Below are 21745 nucleotides of genomic sequence, written 5' to 3' on the forward strand. Positions count from 1 at the left end.
ATGGGTAGGAGTATGCTAGCTATAGATACGGACATGAATATCCTTAATTTTTACCCTTGAAATAAGATTTGAAGTGTGGCTACTTCGACTATGAGATGAACAATTCCACCAATGCTTATAACATTCAATCAGAGTTATCTGGCTATGAATATGGGTAGGAGTATGCCAACTATAGATATGGACATGAATATCCTTAATTTTTACCCCTTGAAATAAGATTTGAAGTGTGGCTACTTCGACTATGGGATGACCAATTCCAACAATGCTTATGACACTCAATCAGAGTTATCTAGCTATGAATATGGGTATGAGTATATTTCCAGCTATAAATACGGACATGAATATTCTTCATACTCATACGACTACAAGTAGATATACGTAGGAGTCACATATATACCTAGTTAAGTACCTAACTGCAGATGCGCATTAACCATAGACCATATCAATCACATAGTATCTACAAATGGGGGTACTCGTTCAGCTCGGGGAGCATGAGTACTAATGATACCTGAGAGAGTATCTAAGTTGGCATCATTCTACCATGACATGGACATAGTACTGTGGATTAAGTGCAACAACAATACTATTGCCAACCTTGTCAAACAACCACTTTCTCTAAAAGCTCGAGCCGTTAGAGGATGGTGCATCAATGTGTAACACTCCCTTGCACTTGCAGGGTGGAACTCCGCACGGGAACATGCTGGCAAGGGTGGAGGGACACCCACAACTCACACCATAAACAACCCCCCGTGGGAGAATATATTAGGGAGGCATATTTGCTGCTCCGGGGATTCAAACACATGACCTTCCACTTTGATACCGTCAAACAACCACTTTCTCTAAAAGCTTGAGCCATTAGAGGATGGTGCATCAATGTATATTGAGAGACTTTAACAAACCTCATGAGGACAAAGATGACAACTTTAAGCCGCTTGATAGCTCTACTTGGGTTTGGGGCAAAGGTATAACCTTTGTTCTCTTTAGTTTTTTGGATGTATTATTGGTATTTTATTACTTACATTATTTGATATTTGAATGATATGAACTAATGGACATAACTGCACTGCTTTTATCTGATAATGCATGGTCTAGGTCCATATAAAATAGAAATCTACTACATAAAGTTGTTTTTCCCCAATTTCTTCCATGTCCCACCATTTAAATTTTATCGCCTCAAAATTTCTATTGCAATCATGCTAACATGTCTAAAAATAGTATTTTTATCACCTTCAAGTTTCAAACAATTTTTGCTCTCGACTCGTGATTTCTCCCCCAAATTTGATATTTGATCAAAACAAACTCTAGAGTATCAGTCAAAATCACCCTAGAAAGACAAATCCCCCAAAATTTTCACAAAAAAAAGAAAGAAAGAAAGAAAAAAAGAAGAAGAGGGATTTTGGTCTCTTAAAAAAATAATAATAATAATTCGAATTTCTCTCGATTTTCATTGTATCAACGTACAAACACTCAGTATCAATGAAAATATCGACAACATCATCAATACTGTGTTTATAAAAGGGGCATTTGAACAATATCTCACAATATTGATAATATCGTGAAATAGCGGCACTACTAGCAAAAATATTGCCAAAAAGTGCATTTTTTTTTTTACATAGGGTTCTTATTGCTAAGCTAGTGAAACCGTGGTATCGCTTTTAAAGTTGATATTATTGACAATATATGAAAAATTGTTTCCCTCCCCATCCACAGGAAGTTCCTCTGAGGACAATTGATCTCCATGGTTATTGCAACGGGAAACTAAAAGGATAGAAAGAAAAGTACACCAATAAATTAGAGAGGCATCGAGAGAGAGAGAAACCTTTACATCTAATCAACTTTTCCTCAGTCCTTTCAACAATGTGATATGAAAATGATGTGTTTTGGTTTACCCCCAAGATGAAGACCCAACCCAATACGTACATAGAAACACCAGAATTTTACAACCCACTGCCCACACCTTTCCTTAAATTAGCCCGAAGACCAGACATAGCTGCAAAGAACCTAAATATGCCTTACATTTGCAATATGCTCCATGGCCACCTTACAAAATAGAATAGTGTCCCTTTTTTTTTTTTTCTCACAAAATAGAATAGTGTCATCTGCAGTTTCTAGCAAACCCAAGGCATGGACTGACACAAGCCTCAGAGGAGCATTTTGATTCGCTACCATCCAATCTCTTAAGCTGATAATTTAGCTTACACATTACTAGGTTAGATTGGTTTCCTTTTCCCTTTTCTTTTTATCATGTATAAAAGGTCTGGTAGCACAATCAACTCAACTCTTCCCCCTATCTAGTGGCGTGTATAAAAATTATAGCTGCATTTACAACCAAGGGTTCAAAAGGGAATATACAGTTTTGAGTTTATCTTGTTTCCAAGTCCTGTTTTCTTTTTCTCCTTTTCAGTGCTTTTTACTGGAGTCATATAACAGGTGTTACTGCAATTCCTTGACATCTTACCATTGGCAATTATTCTTCCCAATCAAAAGTCACAAATAAGGTGTTCTTCCATCTATTACAAACACAATATGAATGTATATGATGTGCCTCATGGAAGTACACTTGTAATTAAGCTGGTAAGCAGCAAGAACAAACTCCAAACAGGTTATGGGAGAGGAACAACAGAATAGCACAGCTGATTAGATGTGTTTATGATAATTGATGATCAGAAGAGCCATTTTAAGATAACTTCTACATACATAAATCGAGCAGAGAGATACATCAGACCTGTAAATATCACCGATGGTTGGAACCATTGTCAGATTGCTAATTATGGCTTTGGACTTCTCCAAGCTTGACAAGTCCTTTGCGGTAATTTTAACCTGCCAAAGCCACAGCCACAGGAAGTTGCAATAATACGGTGCTGATATGCAACAGATGAGATTGAGGTAGAAGGTCCAATTCTATGCTTACAACACCATCATCTTGTGTATCAATAGCTTCTACTCCAGACTCTTCAATAATACTTTTCACCTTCTTTCCACCAGAGCCAATAATAAGGTTTACTTTTTCTGGTTTGACCTACACGATAAAGAAAATAAACAACTAAAGAAAGCTACATCACATTGCAAATATGTAACCATAGGAAAAGCTACACTAAGACAACAAACCTTCATAACAAGTATCAATGGAGCGTATTTGGAAAGTTTCTTTGTTGGAGGGGGTGAGCACTTCAACATTTCAGCTGAAAAAAAAGAGTTCATTGACCTCGAATAGTGTTGTAGCAACACTGCAAGCAGAAGCTTGATAGAAAAGCCTAGTCTTCCTAAACTGTTACAACCCTAGAAAGAGAAAAGGACTGAACAGCTGGGAGGGTTGAAAATGCTGACAGACAAAATGCACCATAAGGAGCATTGACTATTTTTCTTTAAAAAAGAAAGCAATTTTGCAGAAATGTATTATGGCCGCCGATACGTCTTAAAGCCTCAACCAAAATATGGTTTAATTTATGGTCTTGACCCAATCTTCCCTAATAAATAAAACAACTATTCATTGACTGTTAATCTGTACCAAGAATCTGCTTCCGCCCAGCTCTTGCTTGTAGAAGTGCTTGTTCCATAACAGGTAAAGTAATTCCTCCCACCTGTCATAAGAGACATCAAATAGTAATCTGAAGTTATTGACTTACATCAATTGATAGGGGCAGGGCTTCTAAAATGTATCTACAGATATCAGGCCAATTGCTCTGTCTTTCCAATGCACAAGAAACAAAGCATCTCCTGAAGAAGCTGAATTTAGTTGATTTGATTTGTCTTGACCTTTATGTCCATCTGAAATGCAGTGATGCCATTCTCATTACCAGCAACCTGCAATGCTAAAATCACAGGTTATAATTTGCATTTATTTTCATGTGCTACTAATGTAGCTCAAGCAGTTGAGCACCATGCAGTAACCAATGATCAGAGTACAATAGGTCTAGACCTTTAAATCCATATCTCCAGAAGCATCTTCAGACCCACTAATGTCAGAGAGAATGAGTGGGGTTCCATCTCCCCCAAATTCTTTAGTGTCCAAAACCAAACCCATTGCTATCCCAGCGATAGAGCACTTCACAGGAACCCCAGCATCTTGCAATGCTAAGCAACCCCCACAAACAGATGCCATACTGTCAACAAAAAAACTTAGCTGTTAAATATCTATTGGAATTTCAGCTACCACAGTCTATCAGATTATACGTTCGAAAAGGCAGAAAAAGGTTGCTAAAGTATGCAAAACCTTCCAAGGAATACAAGAAAATGCTCACAAAATTAAATAATTCAAAAAACAATCAATTAGAAATTTTCACCTGGAAGAACCGTTGCTCTCAGTAATTGTACTCTCAACACGTATGGTGTAAGGAAAATCCTCTTCGGAAGGTAGAAGAGGCTCAAGTGCTCTTTCTGCAAGCATTCCATGACCAATTTCCCTCCTGCTAGGTGCTCCCATGCGCCCAACTTCCCCCACACATGATGGTGGAAAGGAATACTGAACAAAAGAACAAAAATAAAGTTTTCTGAATATGCAGCCTTCTCTTGCAAGTCAAATGAACCCACATTCTGATATCAAGCTTGCACGAAATGCCAAATACGTAGTACACCTTTGACACAAAGCATCAAACAAACTCCCAGTGCAAGGGGTGAGAACTTACATAGGAGAACCTATCATTCACTAACTTTGGTGGCATGCATGCAACACTCCTGGCAGGTAAGGTACCTTTACTATAAGGGTGGAAGAGTGATCTCATCCTCAGAAACCAAATTCAATTAGAAGCGAGCATATACCTCAAATGCCCCACTATCAAACCGGAATGAAACCAGGAGCATCCCGTGCCATTAATATCTTTATTCATTCTTTTCCTTTAGTCAGGACCAGCTCATCTGCTAATACCATGCAATATTGAGTCCACCCAGTTAGCTTTTCTGGAGTTAGGCAAAAGTGATAAGTATCAATTCAATGTTACCTGTATCATAGTTACCAGAAACTCTATTTTGGCCTTTAACAAGCTTCCTGAAAATTTTGTACCTATCCCTGTTTCCTAAAATAATGCAGGAAACCCATTACCTAAGACAAAGATCTCCTGAAAATAGTTAACATATTTCCTAAAAGCATGAACCCACTCTAGATTGACTTCTAAATAGTGTGCTTATTGTCTCACAGTAATATCATTTTGGGAAATTAAATATCAAGCAGAATGTAAAGGTATCTTGGCCTTCCAATACAACTACAATATACAGTATTAAATCTCACCTGTTTTTACGCCATGGTATATATTTTATGTTTTTATCAATTTCCCCAATGTCTTAAATACTAAATATTGGTTTACATTTTCATCATAATATGTGGTTCTTAAACAAATTATTTGGGGGGGGGGGGGGAGATGGGAGTTACATTTAGGGCATTGACTCAATTAGAGCTCATGGGTGCTCAAATGGCTAAATTATACTCTCCTAAACAAGACTACAGGACCTGAGCCCCTTTATAGATAGGAGTGGCAACCAACATTCCCAAAGTTACCCAATATGGAACGAAACTCAACCCTAAGACAATGTGTGGATCCTCTATTTCCAAGGGACAGGAACTTCCTGTCCCCTGAAATTTCATTGGGCCATGTCATTTACGTTGACGTTAGCATAACACTTGGGAAAAAAAAAAAATCTTACAAAAATACACTCAAGTGAATATGGAATTTACATTCCGCTGCATTTTTTACCTTCTAGTGTCATCCCTCATGCCCCATGTAGCAAAGGACGCAGATTGGATGCTAACCCCACCAGGACCTAGATAGAGACGGATGGTCCTGGCAGGGACTATGTGAGGCCCACCATGATGTATGTGTTTGATCCACGCCATCCATCCATTTTGACATATCATTTTAGGGCATGAGCTCGAAATGGAGGCAGATCAAAGGCTTGAGTGGACCATACCACAGGAAGCATTGGCGCCAACCCTAAAAACCTTCCTAGGGCTCATTGTGATGTTTATTTGCCATCCAACCCCTTCATAAGCATGCAGACCAAGACGAAGGGAAAGCATAAATATCAGCTTGATCCAAAACTTATGCGGCCCTCAAGAGGTTTTTGACAGTAGGCGTTCAATCCCCACTGATTTTTGTGGTGTGGTCTACTTGAGCTTTAAATTTGCCTCGTTTTCGGGCTCATGCCCTAGAATGATCTTTCACAATGGATGGACAACATGGATAAAACACAGACATCAACGTGGGCCCCATAAAGCCCCAAATAAGACTGTCCATCTCTAGCTGCGTCCTAGTGGGGCTACCCCCACCAACAAATGGGTCAGTGGCCCCACCATGATGTTTATATAACATCAACCTTGACCACCAAGTGAGCCACTCCATGTTAGGCAACGGACCCAAAAAATCAACATCTATAATCCAGGTAGACCATATGATTGGAAACCGTGTAAAGGACAACACTCGCCCTTCAAACTGTTTCCACTATTGTGGCCCAATTAAATAATGTATGAGCTTGATTTTTGGGCCTGGTGCCTAAATCATTATGTTTAATCTAATGGTTGGAGTGGATTTCATCTAAGTGTCACAGTGGGCCCTGTAAAAGATCAAGGGTGGACATCTCTCGCCCAACTATTTCCTTTGGTGTGGCCCACCAGAATCGCAAGTCAACTAGATTTTTTGTCTTTATGCATAATATGGAACTTAAGATCTAATGGTGGGAGTGGATCTTACAAAAACATCATGGTAGGCCCCATCAAAATCAAAAGTTGGCATCCCATAATAGTTCCGTTTTTCTTCCTAATACTAGTTATACAGTTTTGGAGGACATGGCTTCGGTGAATCCCTGACTGTAGGGCCAACCATGATATATGCATATTGCATCCATGCCGTATGTCCATTTCTCTTAATTATTTTAGCGTATGAGCCTAAAAATGTAGCAAATCCAAATCTCAAGTAGACCATACCACAGGAAACAGTGGTGATTGACCATAAAAAGCTTCTAGGGACCCACAAAAGTTTCAAATCAAGCTTATATTTGTGTGGTCCTTTAATCCATGTCTTTCAGACCTTATCAACAGGTTGGACGGCAAATAAATATTCCAGTGGACCACAAGAAGTGGGCGTTCAATCACCACTTTTTCTTGTGGTGTGGTCCACTTCAAATTTGGATCTTCTGCATTGAAGGGCTCGTACCCTAATATAATATGGTGAAACGGATGACCGTCATGGATATAGCACACATACATCACAGTGGGCCCCACAGTCAAGGATCCACCGAAGTTGCGTCTAGTTTGGAGAGTATGTGGTAGTTATTTTTGGCAGCGCCCACAATGATGGAGGTGGGTTGGGTACTATCCCCGCCCGTTCCTAGCTAGAACAGACATGGGCTCTGAGAGGGCGCCGTGATGTATGGGTTTTATCCATACCATCCATCCATTTTTCCAATTCAGTTTAGGATACAAGCCAACAAAAGAGGGAGTTTCAAGGCTCAAGTGGATGACACAATGGAGGGAGTTTCAAGGCTCAAGTGGATGACACAATGGGGATTGAAACCCTACTACTGAAAACTTTTTGGGGGTCATAGAAGTTTTGGATCAAGATAATATTTGTGTTTTCCTTTCATATAGGTCTATGTAATCTTATGAACACGTTAGGTGGCAAAAAAAAATATTGCGGTGTACCCTAGAAAGTTGTTAGTGGTGGGTATTCAATGACCTAAAATGAGTTTGGGTAAATGAGGTAAATCCAAGACTCAAGGTGGACCACATCACAGGAAGTAGCGAGATAATGACACCCACCGAAACTTGTCACTTTATCTAGTAAAAACCGTATCACTTTATCCGGCAACCCCGTCACTATCAAGTGGAACTGCATCACTTTGTCTAGCAACCTTGTCACTTTGACTAGTGGAACCCCGTCACTTTGTCCGGCAACCACGTAGGGTTAGTGGACTTGTAATGAGGTTTAATTAAAGGATGTGATGGGTTAGTGGGGAGCAGTGTTTGCAATATCGATACTATCGGTCGATGTTATCGGTATCACACTCCAACAATACGAAACCCCCTAGAAATTCGAAAAATACTGAAATTTTGACAAACTTCTGTGTATCGTGCCATATATAGCAAGATATTGCAAATTTTCATGAGATATCGATAATCCCTAATATTGTGAAAATTCCCATCCACAAATTCTACAAATTTGAAAAATATAGAATAAATTTCTCTTACCTTTGTGATCTTCCTGAATGAGTCACTTTCGATTGAATTTGGTGGGCCACAGTCGACATTGCCGAACCATGTAAGAAAATGAAAATCCCTAAAACCCGTTTTTTTCTTCAAAGGAAATTATTTTGGAAGGAAACTAATTTTTCGCAGAGAAAGATGGGATTTGGATTGGGATTTCCCAAAAAAAAAAAAAAAAATGAATTTCAAGAGAGAATTTTAGGTTTGATTTCCGAGGAAATTTTGGTAATAGGTTCAGACCTGCGGCTTCCTTAACGGAGAAGAAGAGAGTCTTCTCTAGAACTCTCCTCTTAAGTGAGGAGCGGATTAGCTGTTCTTGGAACGATAACTTAGTGGGTGTTAACCTTACCGTGTCCAGTGTTCGAAATATCGGTATCGCACAATGTATCGCATGGGTTATATCGTTTGTATCGCATATTTATCGCACATATGGGGAAACATTCATAAGTCCATTTTTAAATCATAAAATCAATGGCACATAATAGGTTTCCTTTGTAGAGGATCCTAAGCTATGCGCTGTTTGACTAAAGTAGATCATAATCCATATCATAGGAAACAATTGATTGACCATTAGTGGGCCACTTGAACTTTGGATATGCTTCACTTTTGGGCTAATCATAAAATTATATGGTAAAATGGATGGATGGAGCGGATAAAATACATGAATCATGACAGTTTACTCACTACGTCGTTCCCACCCCACGCACGTGGATCAAAGCCTTTCGCATGGAGTTCCTGCGCTGGGACCAGGTGGGGCCGCCGTGATGTTCGTGAGAAATCCTCCCCTTCCATCGGAGTTCATTTCAAAACAATATGCCAAAAATGAAAATGTGGTTAGGGAAGTTCCTACCGTTAAAAGTTCAATGATGTTTATGTGCCATCCATACCATTAATAACTTCATTCCAACAGGATGAAATGAAATCACAAATATTAGCATGATTCAAAACTTTTATAGTCCATGAATATTTCAATTGTGGACATTCAATTATCATGTTTTCGGCCCACTTGAGCTTTGGAAACGGTTCATTTTTGACATCATGTCCATAACGTTTATTTTTCATCCAATTCATTCATTAGGTCACACAAATCTGGATAATGAGGAAAAACAAATATCATATCGATAAAAAATTTTGTGACCCCAAAAGGGTTTCAATGGTAGACCTTTAATCTTCCACTGCTTTTTTCAGTGTGGTCCACTTGATCTTTGGAACTGTCTTATTTTGTGGCTCAAGTCTTACGACGAGCTCACCAAATGGACGAACGGTTAGGATATAACGCATACCTCATGATGGGACCCACAAAATTGGGTGACGACGTCAACACACCCGTCGGTGGTGTGCGGTCATTCATGCATTGTATCAACTCCGTACATCCGCCTTATTATATAAATTTAGGGCTTTCAACCAAAATTTAATTATATCCAAAGGTGACCACACCACTTGGCCTTGGGGCCCACAGGTTTTAGATCACATTGATGTATGAACGGTTTGGATATAAACATCACCGGGGCCTGTATATCCATTTTATCCATCCATTTCCTAAAAACGTATGTGGATAAGATCATTTTAGGTATCTTCCGGGGGTTATCGGGGGTGTATCGTCTCGCATGGGTGCGATAACGATAATATCGGCCGATATATCGGCCGATAGTATCGATATTTCGAACACTGACCGTGTGGGGCCCATCTTGATGAATTTGTTTCATATCCACATCATTCATAAGTTTTTCTCAATCATTGAAGGACGTTATCCAAAAACATAAGCATATCCAAATCTTGGCTGGGCCTTCGGAAGTTTTTAATGATGATTGTTCAATCATCACTGTTTCATGTGGTGTGGTCCACGTAAGATTTCGATGTGCTTAATGTTTGGGACCACATCCTAAAATGGGATGGAAAAATAAATGGACAGATTGGATATATAGAATATTGTTAAGGTGGGCCCTACTGTAAGGTTAACACCCACTAAGCTATTACCTGGGCAACACCTAATCTGCGCCCCTTAAGGGATAGTGGATTCGGTGGGACCCGGTTGCACATGAAACGATGCAGCCCTTTCGGTGAGGCCCACATTGATGTATGTATTGTATATCCATTTTATCCATCCATTTAGAAAGATCATTTTAGGTCATGTGACAAAGGACGTGGCATATCCAAAGCTCACATGGACCCCACCATAGAAAACAATGGGGATTGAATACTTACCATTAAAAACTTCTTTAGGGCCACATAAGTTTTCGATCAAGCTAATATTTGTGCTTTCTCTTCGTTCATATCTGTATGAACTTATGAACAGGTTGGATCTCAAATAAACATCATGGTGAGCCCTCCAGAAATGGTTTCAAGTTTCAATGGTGGGCATCACTGCCCCCACTATTTTCTGTGGTGGGGTCCACTTGAGCTTTGGATCGGCCTCATTCTTTGGATCATGCCCTAAAATAATCTCTCCAAATGGATGGACGGTGTGGATATAACACATACATCATGGTGGGGCCCACATTCAGGGTCCCACCCACATTGTTGCTCCATCTGTGTGGTTTTGGTGGATGCCCGATTCACTAGTTCCGCATAGGTTGGGTGGATCCTCAGTGGTTCCCTGTGGGGCCCACTGTGATGTATATGCCTTACATCCACACTATCCACCCATTTTGAACGATCATTTTAGGACACGATCCTAAAAATGAAGTAGATCCAAATCTTATGTGGATCATAACACAGGAAACAGTAGTGATTGAATCCCCACCAATAAAACTTCATAAGGTCTACCGGAATGTTTATTTGCCATCCAACCTGTTGGTAAGGTCACAAGGAACAGGATGAACGATGTGGATACAACCAGTGTTCGTAATATCGATACTATCGGCCGATATTATCGTTATCGCTGGCCAGCGATACGAAACTCCGTGGAATTCGCTCAGAAATGAAAAATAAATAGGGAATTCTTTCTATATAGCACAATATCACAAAATATCGTGCGATATTGCCAATATTGACGATACATCCCAATGTATCGTAAAATTTCCAATGATTTTATACACTATCGTCGATATCTGCTGATATCGACGAAATCTTCTGTAGCCACCTACCACAATCTTTCTTAGCGGCATCGTTTTCGGCGGTACGAGGCAAAATCCTCTCTGCTGCCCCACAAATTCGAAAATATATATAGATAAATCTCTCTTACCTAAAGATGTAGTCGCCTTTGACCAGATTTGGTGGGCCAAACGTCGAGCGCGCCAGATTAGGTAAGAAAATCGTAAAACCTCCAATTTTATTTTATTTTTTTCCTTTCGGAGAGAAATTCCCGAACAAAAAAAAAACTAAATTGCCGTCAAGGTTTTTGGGATTTTGGTAGGGATTCCAGCAAGATTTTTGGGGCTTTCGAACCGAAATCCAGCACCTTCCGGAGCCTACGGAGAAGAAAATGATTCGAGAGGGTCTTGTCGACTCTCTCCTTATATAAGGAGTGGATTCGGTGCGTGTACGGTGTATTTAGGACGGTGCAATCCTTACGGTGGGGCCCACCTTGATGTATATATTGTATATCCATTCCGTTTATACATTTTTAAATATCCATGTAGGTCATGAAACAAAGAATGAGGCAGATCCAAAGCTCAACTGGACCTCATCACAAAAAACAATGGGGATTGAACGTTTACCATAGCAAAACTTATTGAGGGCCAAAGAAATTTTCGATCACGCTGATATTTGTGTTTTCCCTTATTCCATATCTCCCTGGACTTATGAACAAGTTGGATCACAAATAAACATTATGATGGGCCCTAGGAACGTTAAAAGTTTAAATGGTGGGCATCACTGTACATATTGTTTCATGTGGTGAGGTCCACTTGAGCTTTGAATCGGCCTCATTCTTTGGCCGATTCCCTAAAATGATTTCTCCAAATGGATGGATGGTGTGGATATAACACATACATCATGGTGGGGCCCACAGTCAAGGTCCCACTCACATAGCTCGTCCGTTGTGCAACGCGGACTGAGAGTGGAGAGTGGATTAATAGTTACCGTGGAACAGCTTAGTGAGTATACCCTAACCATGTTGGGCCCATCTTGATGTTTTTTTTATATATCCATGACAACCATCTGTTTTTCCATCTCATTTTAGGATGAGATCCTAAATCATCAAAATCCAAATCTCAGGTGGACCATACCAATAGAAACAGTGATGAATAACCATTAAAAACTTTTTATGGGCCATAAAAGTTTTGGATGAATCTGATATTTCTATTTTCCATTCATCCAGATCTTCTTAACATTGTCAACAGGTTGGATTTGCAAATAAACATTAAAAAACCTTACGATGGGCCCTTTGGATTTTTTAATGGTGAGGCACTAAATCACTACTGTTTCTTGTGGTGTGGTCCAAGTGAGATTTGGATCTGCATAATTTTTGGTATCCCATCCTAAAATGGGCTAGAAAAACGAATGATCAGTGTTGATATACACAACATCATCAAGGTGGGCCCTACGGTAGGGGCAACACCCACTAAGCTACTACACGGGTAACACCTAATTTGCATCCCTGTTTTGAGATGCCGATTGCCTAGTGTTATGTGGGCTCCACATGATATATGTGTTTTATCCAAGCCGTCCATCTATTTTTCCAAATTAATATAGAGCATGGGCTAAAAAATGAGGGAGATCCAAATTTGAGTGGACCACATCACAAGAAAACAATGGTGATTGAATGCCCACCATTAAAAACTTCCTAGAGCTCACTGTGATATTTATTTGTCATCCAACCCGTTGATTATGTCACGAACACCTGGATGAACAGAAAACACAAATATCAGCTTAATCCAAAACTTGTGGCCCTAACAAGTTTTTAACGGTGAGTGTTCAATCACCACTCTTTCCCATGGTATGGTCCATATGAGATTTGGATCTGCCTGATTTTTAAGCTCATGCCATAAAATAGTCTAGAAAAATGGATGGATGGAGTGGATAGGACATGCACATCATGGTGGGGCGCACAGAGCATTATCAGCTTGTTCGCCATCCAACCTGTTGCCTGTTGGTAAGGTCACAAAGACCTGGATGAAGAGACCACACAAATATCAGCTTGTTCCAAAGCTTTTATGGCCCATGAAAAGTTTGTAATGGTTGATTACCATTGTTTCCTGTATTATGGTCCACCTAAAAAAATTTAAAATATTAATTTATTTTTATATCTTTTGCTTTTGAATACATTGGTTGTGTTTTCATTCATGTCTTGATACATTTATAAAAGTTATGCATCATATTTGAATATAGTTACCTTTGTTCAACCAGACAGCGCATAACTTAGGATCTTATACAAAGGAAACCTATTATGTGCACTTGTTTTTAAAGATTTTATGATTTAAAAGTGTGTATTAAGGTCTCTTTAAATAATTCCTGAAGTTTCATTGAAAAATTCAACCATTTTCCCAATGTTTCCCCATGTTTCCCCAAAAGTGCAATAAATTACGTGATACAAACGATATATCCCCTGCAATAACCGATACGTATCTGTATCCCAAGGTTGCGATACATTACGCAATACCGATATTTCGAACACTGGATACAACACATACATCGTGGTGAGGCCCACAATCAAGGTGCCACCCACAACGCTATTTCCTCGTATGTGGATTGGGTAGTACCCAGACCAGGGCGTACGTGGATTGGGAAGCGTCCCTCTTACGAAAGCCCTTGGCAAGAAGTTCCAGCGCTAGGATACTTAGGTGGGGCCCACCATGATGTTTGTGAGAAATCCACTCCGTTCATACGTTTTGAGAGCTCATTTTAGGACATGCAACCAAAATTGAGGTAGATCCAAAACACAAGTGGGTCGCACGAGAGGGAAATTTGTGGAAAGGATTTCTTATCATTAAAACCTTCCTAGACTCCACTTTGATGTTTACATGCCATCTAAACCGCTTATAAGGTTATTCCCACCAGGATGAAGTGCCGCACGATTATGTATGTGTTGTATCCATGCCATTAATTTATTTTTTTAGATTATTTTAGTGCATGATCTAGAAAATGAGGCAAATCCAAATCTCAATTGGATCACACAATGAAAATTGTTCCGATTAAACGCCCAGCATTAAAAGCTTCTTAGGGCCCACTATAATGTGCATTTGCCATCCAACCTGTTGATTAGGTCACAAAGGCCTGGATGAAGTGAAAACACATATATCAGCTTCATCTAAAAGTTGTGGCCCCTAAAAAGTTCTTCTTACTGGTGGTCGTTCAATCACCAACTTTTCCTGTGGTGTGGTCCACCTGAGATTTAGATCTACCTCATTTTTGGGCTCATTCCCTAAAATGAGCTAGCAAAATGGATGGACGGTGTGGATAAAACACATACATCATGGTGGAGCCTACAAAGCACCATTCGGTAACAAGTCGTTACTCGTGTCCATATTCTATTGCATGGGGAGACGTGGGAAGTTTATTAATCGGTCACATTATTGATGGATATGTATTACAATTTCTACTACTTTTTATCTTCTTCTTTTTTTTGAATGAATTAATTGCGTTTTCATACATGTCTTGATACATTTATAAATTTTATGCAATCAATTTGAATATAATTGCATTAGTTCAGTCAGCCAACACATAGCTCAGGACCCTTTATAAAGGAAACCTATTATGTGCACTTTTTTCTTTTTTTTTTTTGAGATTTTATAATTTAAAAGTGTATTAAGGTTTTTTTTTAATAATCCCTGAAGTTTCTTTGAAAAATTCAACCATTTTCCCAATGTTTCCCCATGTTTCCCAAAAAGTGCGATAAATTATGGGATACAAATGATATATCCAATGCGATAACCGATACGTATCTATATCCCATGCAAAAAGTGTGTTGGGGTCATATTTTAGAGAATGTGATTGAGCTGAGAATGTGATTGAGCTCGTGGAGAGTGATGATGTTGCATTAGTGATGCAGGACACATGATTTAATATTAGCATGCAACGTGGAAATTATGAAAGATTCCATAAAGTAATTCAATTAACAAAAGATGTTAATCCACCAAGTAACGAAGAGAAAACAATAGGCAATAAAATCTAATTTAACCTAAATCACATTCTCGCATGCTAAGGAATCACATAAATCAATTAAAACTAGACCCGATGAAAAGATAGAACTTCCAATTTAGCATAGGCACGATCCACACTCAAGGGATAAATTTGTAGGTTTTATGATTAGGGTTAGGAAGGGGAAAATATGAAAATTGGAAAATTAGAGTTCATGAGAATTGAGAATTTTAGAATTATGGCTTTTAGAAATTGGGAAAAATAGGAAATTGGGGATCTAGGGTTTAGGGTTTAGGGCAGGGTTATGGATGGGAAATCAAGAGAGTTTATACGGGAAGCAAGGGAAAATCAAAGGATTGAGCGGTTGTCCATGCGGTTAGCCTAGGGTCTCATACATGTGGGTCGTTGGCTAGGCTTTTTGGGTCCTCAATGGTTGATTTCAGTTCGGGTTGAAGTTGGATGATGAAAAGTTGAAGAAAAATATGATTTGGATGGTCTTGGATAGGAAAGGAAGAAAATAGATAAAATTTTTGAAAAAATACCTCCTTTGGATAGAAAGGAATAGAGAAGGAAGATGATAGAATGAGACCTCGCACCTCCGTTGAATGGGGAATGAAATCGCACCACACCCAAGCTCCAAATCACATGGAGTATTCTTCAAATCACATAAAGAAAAGAAAACACAAAGCTTTTTATTTATTTAAATAATGGCATTAGGGCTTCACACACCCATCTTTCTCTTTTATAGTCTCAGAAAAGACCTTTGACAAAAAGATGCTCTCAGATAAGATTCTCAACATAAAAACATTTAATAAATTAAAAGTTGTTCCTAACTTCCTAATCTTAACACAAATACAAGGTATACCAAAAATAATGAAGTATGTAAACAATCTAAACAACTAAACTATTTCGTGGCCCATGGGCGTCCACGATTGAAATGTCTGATGATGATGATCCAACGGTCCGATGTGTCTATCAAGCTCATATATGCAACCCGCGTGCATCTTCCCAGTGTAGGGTCTTCAAAGATGCATGAACATGCACGTGGGGTCTTCAACCTTGCTAAGAATGTGAATTAGGTCAAGTGGGCCCCATGTAATGGTTGTCTAACCATAAAGAGAGGGGCTCAACCCTCCTCTGATATGGTGCTCTGATATGGTGCTCGGATGTCCTCATCAATTAGGGAGTGTGAATGGGTTAGTGGACAAATGTTGATTTGGTTATATTAAGAAAATGTGGTGTATTATAAATTGGAATGTGATGGATTTACACAAAGGAATGTGATGTGGTTGGTTGATTGTGGCATGGGGTCACACAAGGGAATATGATGGGGTTGATGAACTTGGGATTAATTAGAGGATATGATGTTTTTCTACACACTCACACACATACTTACACCCCAGCTGGGCATTCAAACCCATGACCTAGGTGTTGAAACACATTGTCTACCATTGAGTCATGGGTTGGAACGTGGGATGTGATAGAATTTGTAAGGAGTGTGATGGAGCAATTCATTAAGAAATATGATGTAGTTAAAAGAGTGTGTAATGGAGTTACACTTGAGTATGTGCTGGGGTAACGGACTGGGTGATGAGGTTACACTTGAGAATGTAAATTTAGTGGAAAGTATGATGTAATTACATTAGTAGATGTGATGGGCTTGGTGGACTTACCATGGGGTTTAATTAAAGGATGTGATGAGGTTGTTAAGGTGTGTGATTGATTAAATCATTAGGAAACGTGATATGGTTGAAATAGTGTATGATTTAAGTTATACTTGAGTATGTGAAGGGTTGGATGATAATGTGATCAAGTTATACTTAAGCATGTGATGGAATTTCAAGATAGTATGATGGGGTTACACTTGATAATATGATGGGTTTGAAAGCGTGTGTAATGGGTTACACTTGATGATGTAAAAGGAGTTGATAGACATTTTGGAGTGGATTTTATAAATTTGGTGTCACAAGAAACAAAGAGGTAAGAAATAAATAAATAAATAAATAAATAAAGGAGCTCATCCATCAATTAATCTCTTATAAGAACAAGATAAAACCATTGACCAGTATTTAAAAAATACAAATAAAAATAAAAATCTTAAAGGCTCCAATTTGCAAACATAAAATGGAAGCCAAATAAAATTTCAAAATGAGGACTAACTATAATTTGAACTGTAAACAGGGAGTTAAATCCTAAATTGTAGGATTCATTCGAAATGAGATTCAAATCATTTTGCTTAAGATTCAACATAAATCGTAAATCATAAACTGCAAACCTTGGAATTTTGACAACTATGATCATATCAGGCATGGGAAAACCAAGATATCAGCCAGGATTCAGCTGATGTTGTTGATACTTAGAACACTGACGACTGGCATCCCACAAATACTGTATGTGGGAGAAATTTCTCAAGGCAATACCATAAGACAACACAAAACATTGAGTTTGAATTCTAAACAACTACATTTATTTATCTTGTTATCTTACAGAAAATCAATATCTATTTAACAAAATTGAACATAGTTTCATGATTTGACTATTTTAGTTAAAGATGTTAACAATAACTGGAACATCCACAAAGATGGAGGTAGATGATAATGCATGTATGACTGTTACAGTTGATATGCTTTACGACTCGTGCATATCATGAATGCAAGTAAACAAATAAATAAAAACTGAGCACATGTTGATGATATTGAAGATGCATTCCCACAAGTGTTGAGACAGATGTCTTAAGTTGTTTTATCCCGCACATCCAACATAATGATGGGGTCAGGCTCGAAGAATACAACTCCTGCCCTTGTCTATGCCTATTCTGTGTACAGGCTCAAATGTCAACCTTAATAATTTGATTAAAAAAAGGCTGCACATGTTCAGGTACCACTTATCACCATATTCATATTTCCCAATACCATCCATGGCATATAGCATAAGGAAAAATTATCAGTAAAAGAACAAGGACATTCGAATGAGAACATATATATGGAATAAATTAATTTCCATGGACAGACGAAGCAAGAATATTTCCTAGTGAGACAAATATGAAGGCAACAGGAGGTTACGAAAGCCCACAACTCATACTTTAGACGAGAAGTTATCTGATTGTGATTTGCTGAAAATTATATGCATTACATTCTAAAACTTAACACAAGTTGAGAATCTTGAGATTATTATACATACCTGAAGATAGAATCTCTTCACTTCATCTTCGTCCACAAGGTTGTCTATCCTTTGTGCCATTTGTTTGTCTCCAAGAGTAGCCACTGCAAGAGACTGAAAAATAATACAATATGACAATCTCTTAAAATGAAACATCAACGAAGTTTCCTTTTCTAAGAAGGAACATCACCTAATTTTTGACATGACCAATAGGGCAAAAGGTAACCAAAGGCTTCAAGAAAAAGAGAAGTGGAATTGAATCAATCATGTAACACGCTACCAACCAGAACATTTGCTTGGATATCAACAAAGACTAGAGAGGGTTAGTTGATACAATTGTACTTCTGCATGTTTGCAATTTGGAGAGCAACAGGTGGCGTGAAGAGCTCTCTAACATGTATGGCTTGAGTTTTTCACACCATTAACATGAGCATCAAGGGGCTGGAATTATTGTGAAGTTCGAAGTTCCATAGAAGAATTATGTGTGTCTTCGTCTTCTTCTTCCATCTTTTATTCTCTCTTATCACAAGTCATGAAGCTTCATAAATCAACCAAGGTTAGAAATTCATTCTGACCGAGTAGCTAAGTCATGGTACCCAAATCTGCTAATCTTCTTTCTTTAGTACATTGGTTGATGAGGACATCACGTCACGTACACCCTTACGTATGTATCAGAGGAGGAGGTGGGCCGCGCCGATTTCCCTGTGGCTAGGCGAGTACCCGTGATCGTGCTGAAAACCCCATGTTCATGTGAGAGCATCTGGAAGACCCTACATTGGGAAAATGCACATGGGCCACTTTATGAAGTGAACCAGACCATTGGATCGGAGGGACGCGACAATCAGGCCATTGGATTGCATGGATCACATGATCAGGCCATTGATCATCCACATCAGTTTTAGACATTATCATACTTTAGGATTTAGTTTTTGATTATTTTATATTTGGGCACATTATGAGTGTTTTAGTTGATTTTAGTTAGATTAGGGCTATTTTCGTTAATATTCAAAAGATGCGGATTATTGTAATTTTGAATCTTCTTGGATCTATAAAAAGAGGGGAGCATGTGACCTCGCCCCTATTGAATTTCGTGATTTAAAAAATAAAATAAAAAAATAAATAAGCTCTTGCTTTCTTCTCCTATCTTCATGCGATTTGAAGATACTTCTATGCGATTTCAAAGGAAGATTGGTGCGAGGCTAATCTTCATCAACGGAGGTTCAAGGTCCCCATCTATCCACACACCATCTTCTCTCTTCTCCTTCATCCAGGTATTTTCTTCAGGTTCGTCATTCTCCCCATTCCAGATCTTCGTTTTCTCCCAAACCCAACTTTCTCATACCCATCCGCAATTCAAACCCTAACCAACCTAAACTCATCCTCCCGTGCCACATGTGTGACCGTACGGCCACGTGTGTGAATCACACCTGCCTCTTTTGGCTTCCCATCACTATTAAATTAAAACCCCTTTCTTCCATCCCCGAAACCCTAACCCTAAACCTAAAATTCCTAATTTTCCAACTTTCCCAAATTACCCAAACCCTAATTTTCACCATAAGTTGTATTAGGTTTTCTATTTTAAAATAGACTATACCCTATGCTAATTGGATGTCCCTATGTCCATTAGATCCTAGTTTTGTTTTATTTAATAATCTTATGTTACGAAGTTAGTGGCTTAGGCCAGGATTATGCATGATTTTCTTTTGATTTTCATGATATCTGTGATGAATATAGCAATGTTTGTGTTTTTTTGTTAAATATCTTAATTCAGCTATTTGATCTCATATGTTACTTAATTCATGCATCAGTCCTGCATCAGTCTTGGCACAGATTTCTAAATCGATCCATGTATTAACAACAACAGAAGTAGTAGTAGTAAGAGTAGTAATAACCAGTGTTTTAAGTATCGATACTATCAGCCGATATATCGGCCGATATTATCGTTATTGGCCCCCAACGAGATGAAACCCATCCGATAACCCCCGGAAAATACAAAAAAAAAACCAAAAATCCAGATCTTGCACGATATATCGTCGATATCGCACGATGTATCAGGATTTTATTACTTTTTTCGACAAATTTGCTACAACGCCTACCGAGGCTACTGTAGCCAACTCCGGGTTGTTGGGAGAGCATCATTATCCGAAAAAAAAAAAAACTATTAACGGTAGATTTCGGTACCTATAAAGAAGATCGCCCTAATCGGAAGCTGCATTTGATGGGTCATTTGAATCGAAGTCTCTGATTTGGATAGATTTGGGTGTGAAATCCGTCGAAATCATCGGCATTTGGGAGAGATTTTAGAGTTCCGACATTTCGAAACCCTCTCTGCTTTGAAAAAAGGGCCCTGATACCTTACTTACAGGAAGCGGATGGGCTGGTGTATCGCACACCACCGACCTAGATGGTGTGTTGACGTCACCAAGTTATGTGGGTCCCATCATGAGGTATCTGTTACATCCAAACCGTTCATCCATTTGGCGAGCTCATCCTAAGGCTTTAGCCGAAAAATAAGACAGATCCAAAGATCAAGTGGACCACACTGAAAAAAGAAGCGGGATATTGAACGTTTACCATTGAAACCCTTTTGGGGTCATAGAAGTTTTGGATCGATATGATATTTGTTTTCCCTCTTCATTAAGGTCTTTGTGACCTCATGAACAGATTGGATGGAAAACAAACGTTATGGTGGGCCCTACGAATGTTACAACGGTGAGAATCATTGTCCTCACTGCTATTTGTGGCGTGGTCCAATTGAGCTTTGGATATGACTCATTTTTGGGCTCATGATCTAAAATGATCTCTCCAAATGAATGAACGGTGTGGATATAATAAATACATTATTTTGGGGCCCATGTAACTCTGATCTCCTTTGAACTGTGTGTACAACTCGAGCTCGACGATTGTCAGCACTCATCTTCACGGATTTGCAGGAAGTTCCTGCGCTGGAAACTTAGGTGGGGTCCACCGTGATGTTTGTGAGAAATCCACCCTGTCCATCCATTTTTTTAAGCACATTTTAGGACATGGGGCCAAAAATGAGTCGGATCGAAGACTCAAATGGGCCGAAAACATGAGGATTGAAGGTCCACAGTTGAAATATTCGTGGGGCCACAAAAGTTTTGAATCAATCTAATATTTATGTTTTCAACTCATCCCAATAGTAATGACGTCATGAACGGTATGGATGGAATGTAAAAGCCGATGAGATTGGACCAACAAATATCAGCTGTGACCATCTAGGGTCCACTGTGACCATCTAACTCGTTGATAAGTTCACACAGACTTGGATGAAAGGAAAACACAAATATCAGCTTGATCCAAAAAAATTTGTGGCCCACAATTTTTAATGGTCAATAACCACTATTTCGTGTG

The 21745-nt window shown here is 38.9% G+C and overlaps 1 protein-coding gene across 3 annotated transcripts in view; it reads right to left on the minus strand.

Annotated features, from left to right (window-relative positions):
* The window catches only part of LOC131249216 (probable polyribonucleotide nucleotidyltransferase 1, chloroplastic), a 97288-nt gene that overhangs the window by 22260 nt on the left and 53283 nt on the right, over nucleotides 1-21745 (minus strand). For all 3 annotated transcript variants that reach the window (XM_058249849.1, XM_058249848.1, XM_058249847.1), the window contains 8 exons: nucleotides 18392-18484; nucleotides 4284-4462; nucleotides 3920-4103; nucleotides 3757-3804; nucleotides 3509-3581; nucleotides 3109-3182; nucleotides 2912-3019; nucleotides 2726-2820 (listed from right to left, as the gene is read on the minus strand). In XM_058249849.1, the coding sequence (XP_058105832.1) occupies nucleotides 2726-2820; nucleotides 2912-3019; nucleotides 3109-3182; nucleotides 3509-3581; nucleotides 3757-3804; nucleotides 3920-4103; nucleotides 4284-4462; nucleotides 18392-18484 (854 nt within the window). The remainder of the gene's footprint in view (nucleotides 1-2725; nucleotides 2821-2911; nucleotides 3020-3108; nucleotides 3183-3508; nucleotides 3582-3756; nucleotides 3805-3919; nucleotides 4104-4283; nucleotides 4463-18391; nucleotides 18485-21745) is intronic.

This window comes from Magnolia sinica, chromosome 6, assembly GCF_029962835.1.
Source record: "Magnolia sinica isolate HGM2019 chromosome 6, MsV1, whole genome shotgun sequence".
Taxonomy (NCBI): Eukaryota; Viridiplantae; Streptophyta; class Magnoliopsida; order Magnoliales; family Magnoliaceae; genus Magnolia; species Magnolia sinica.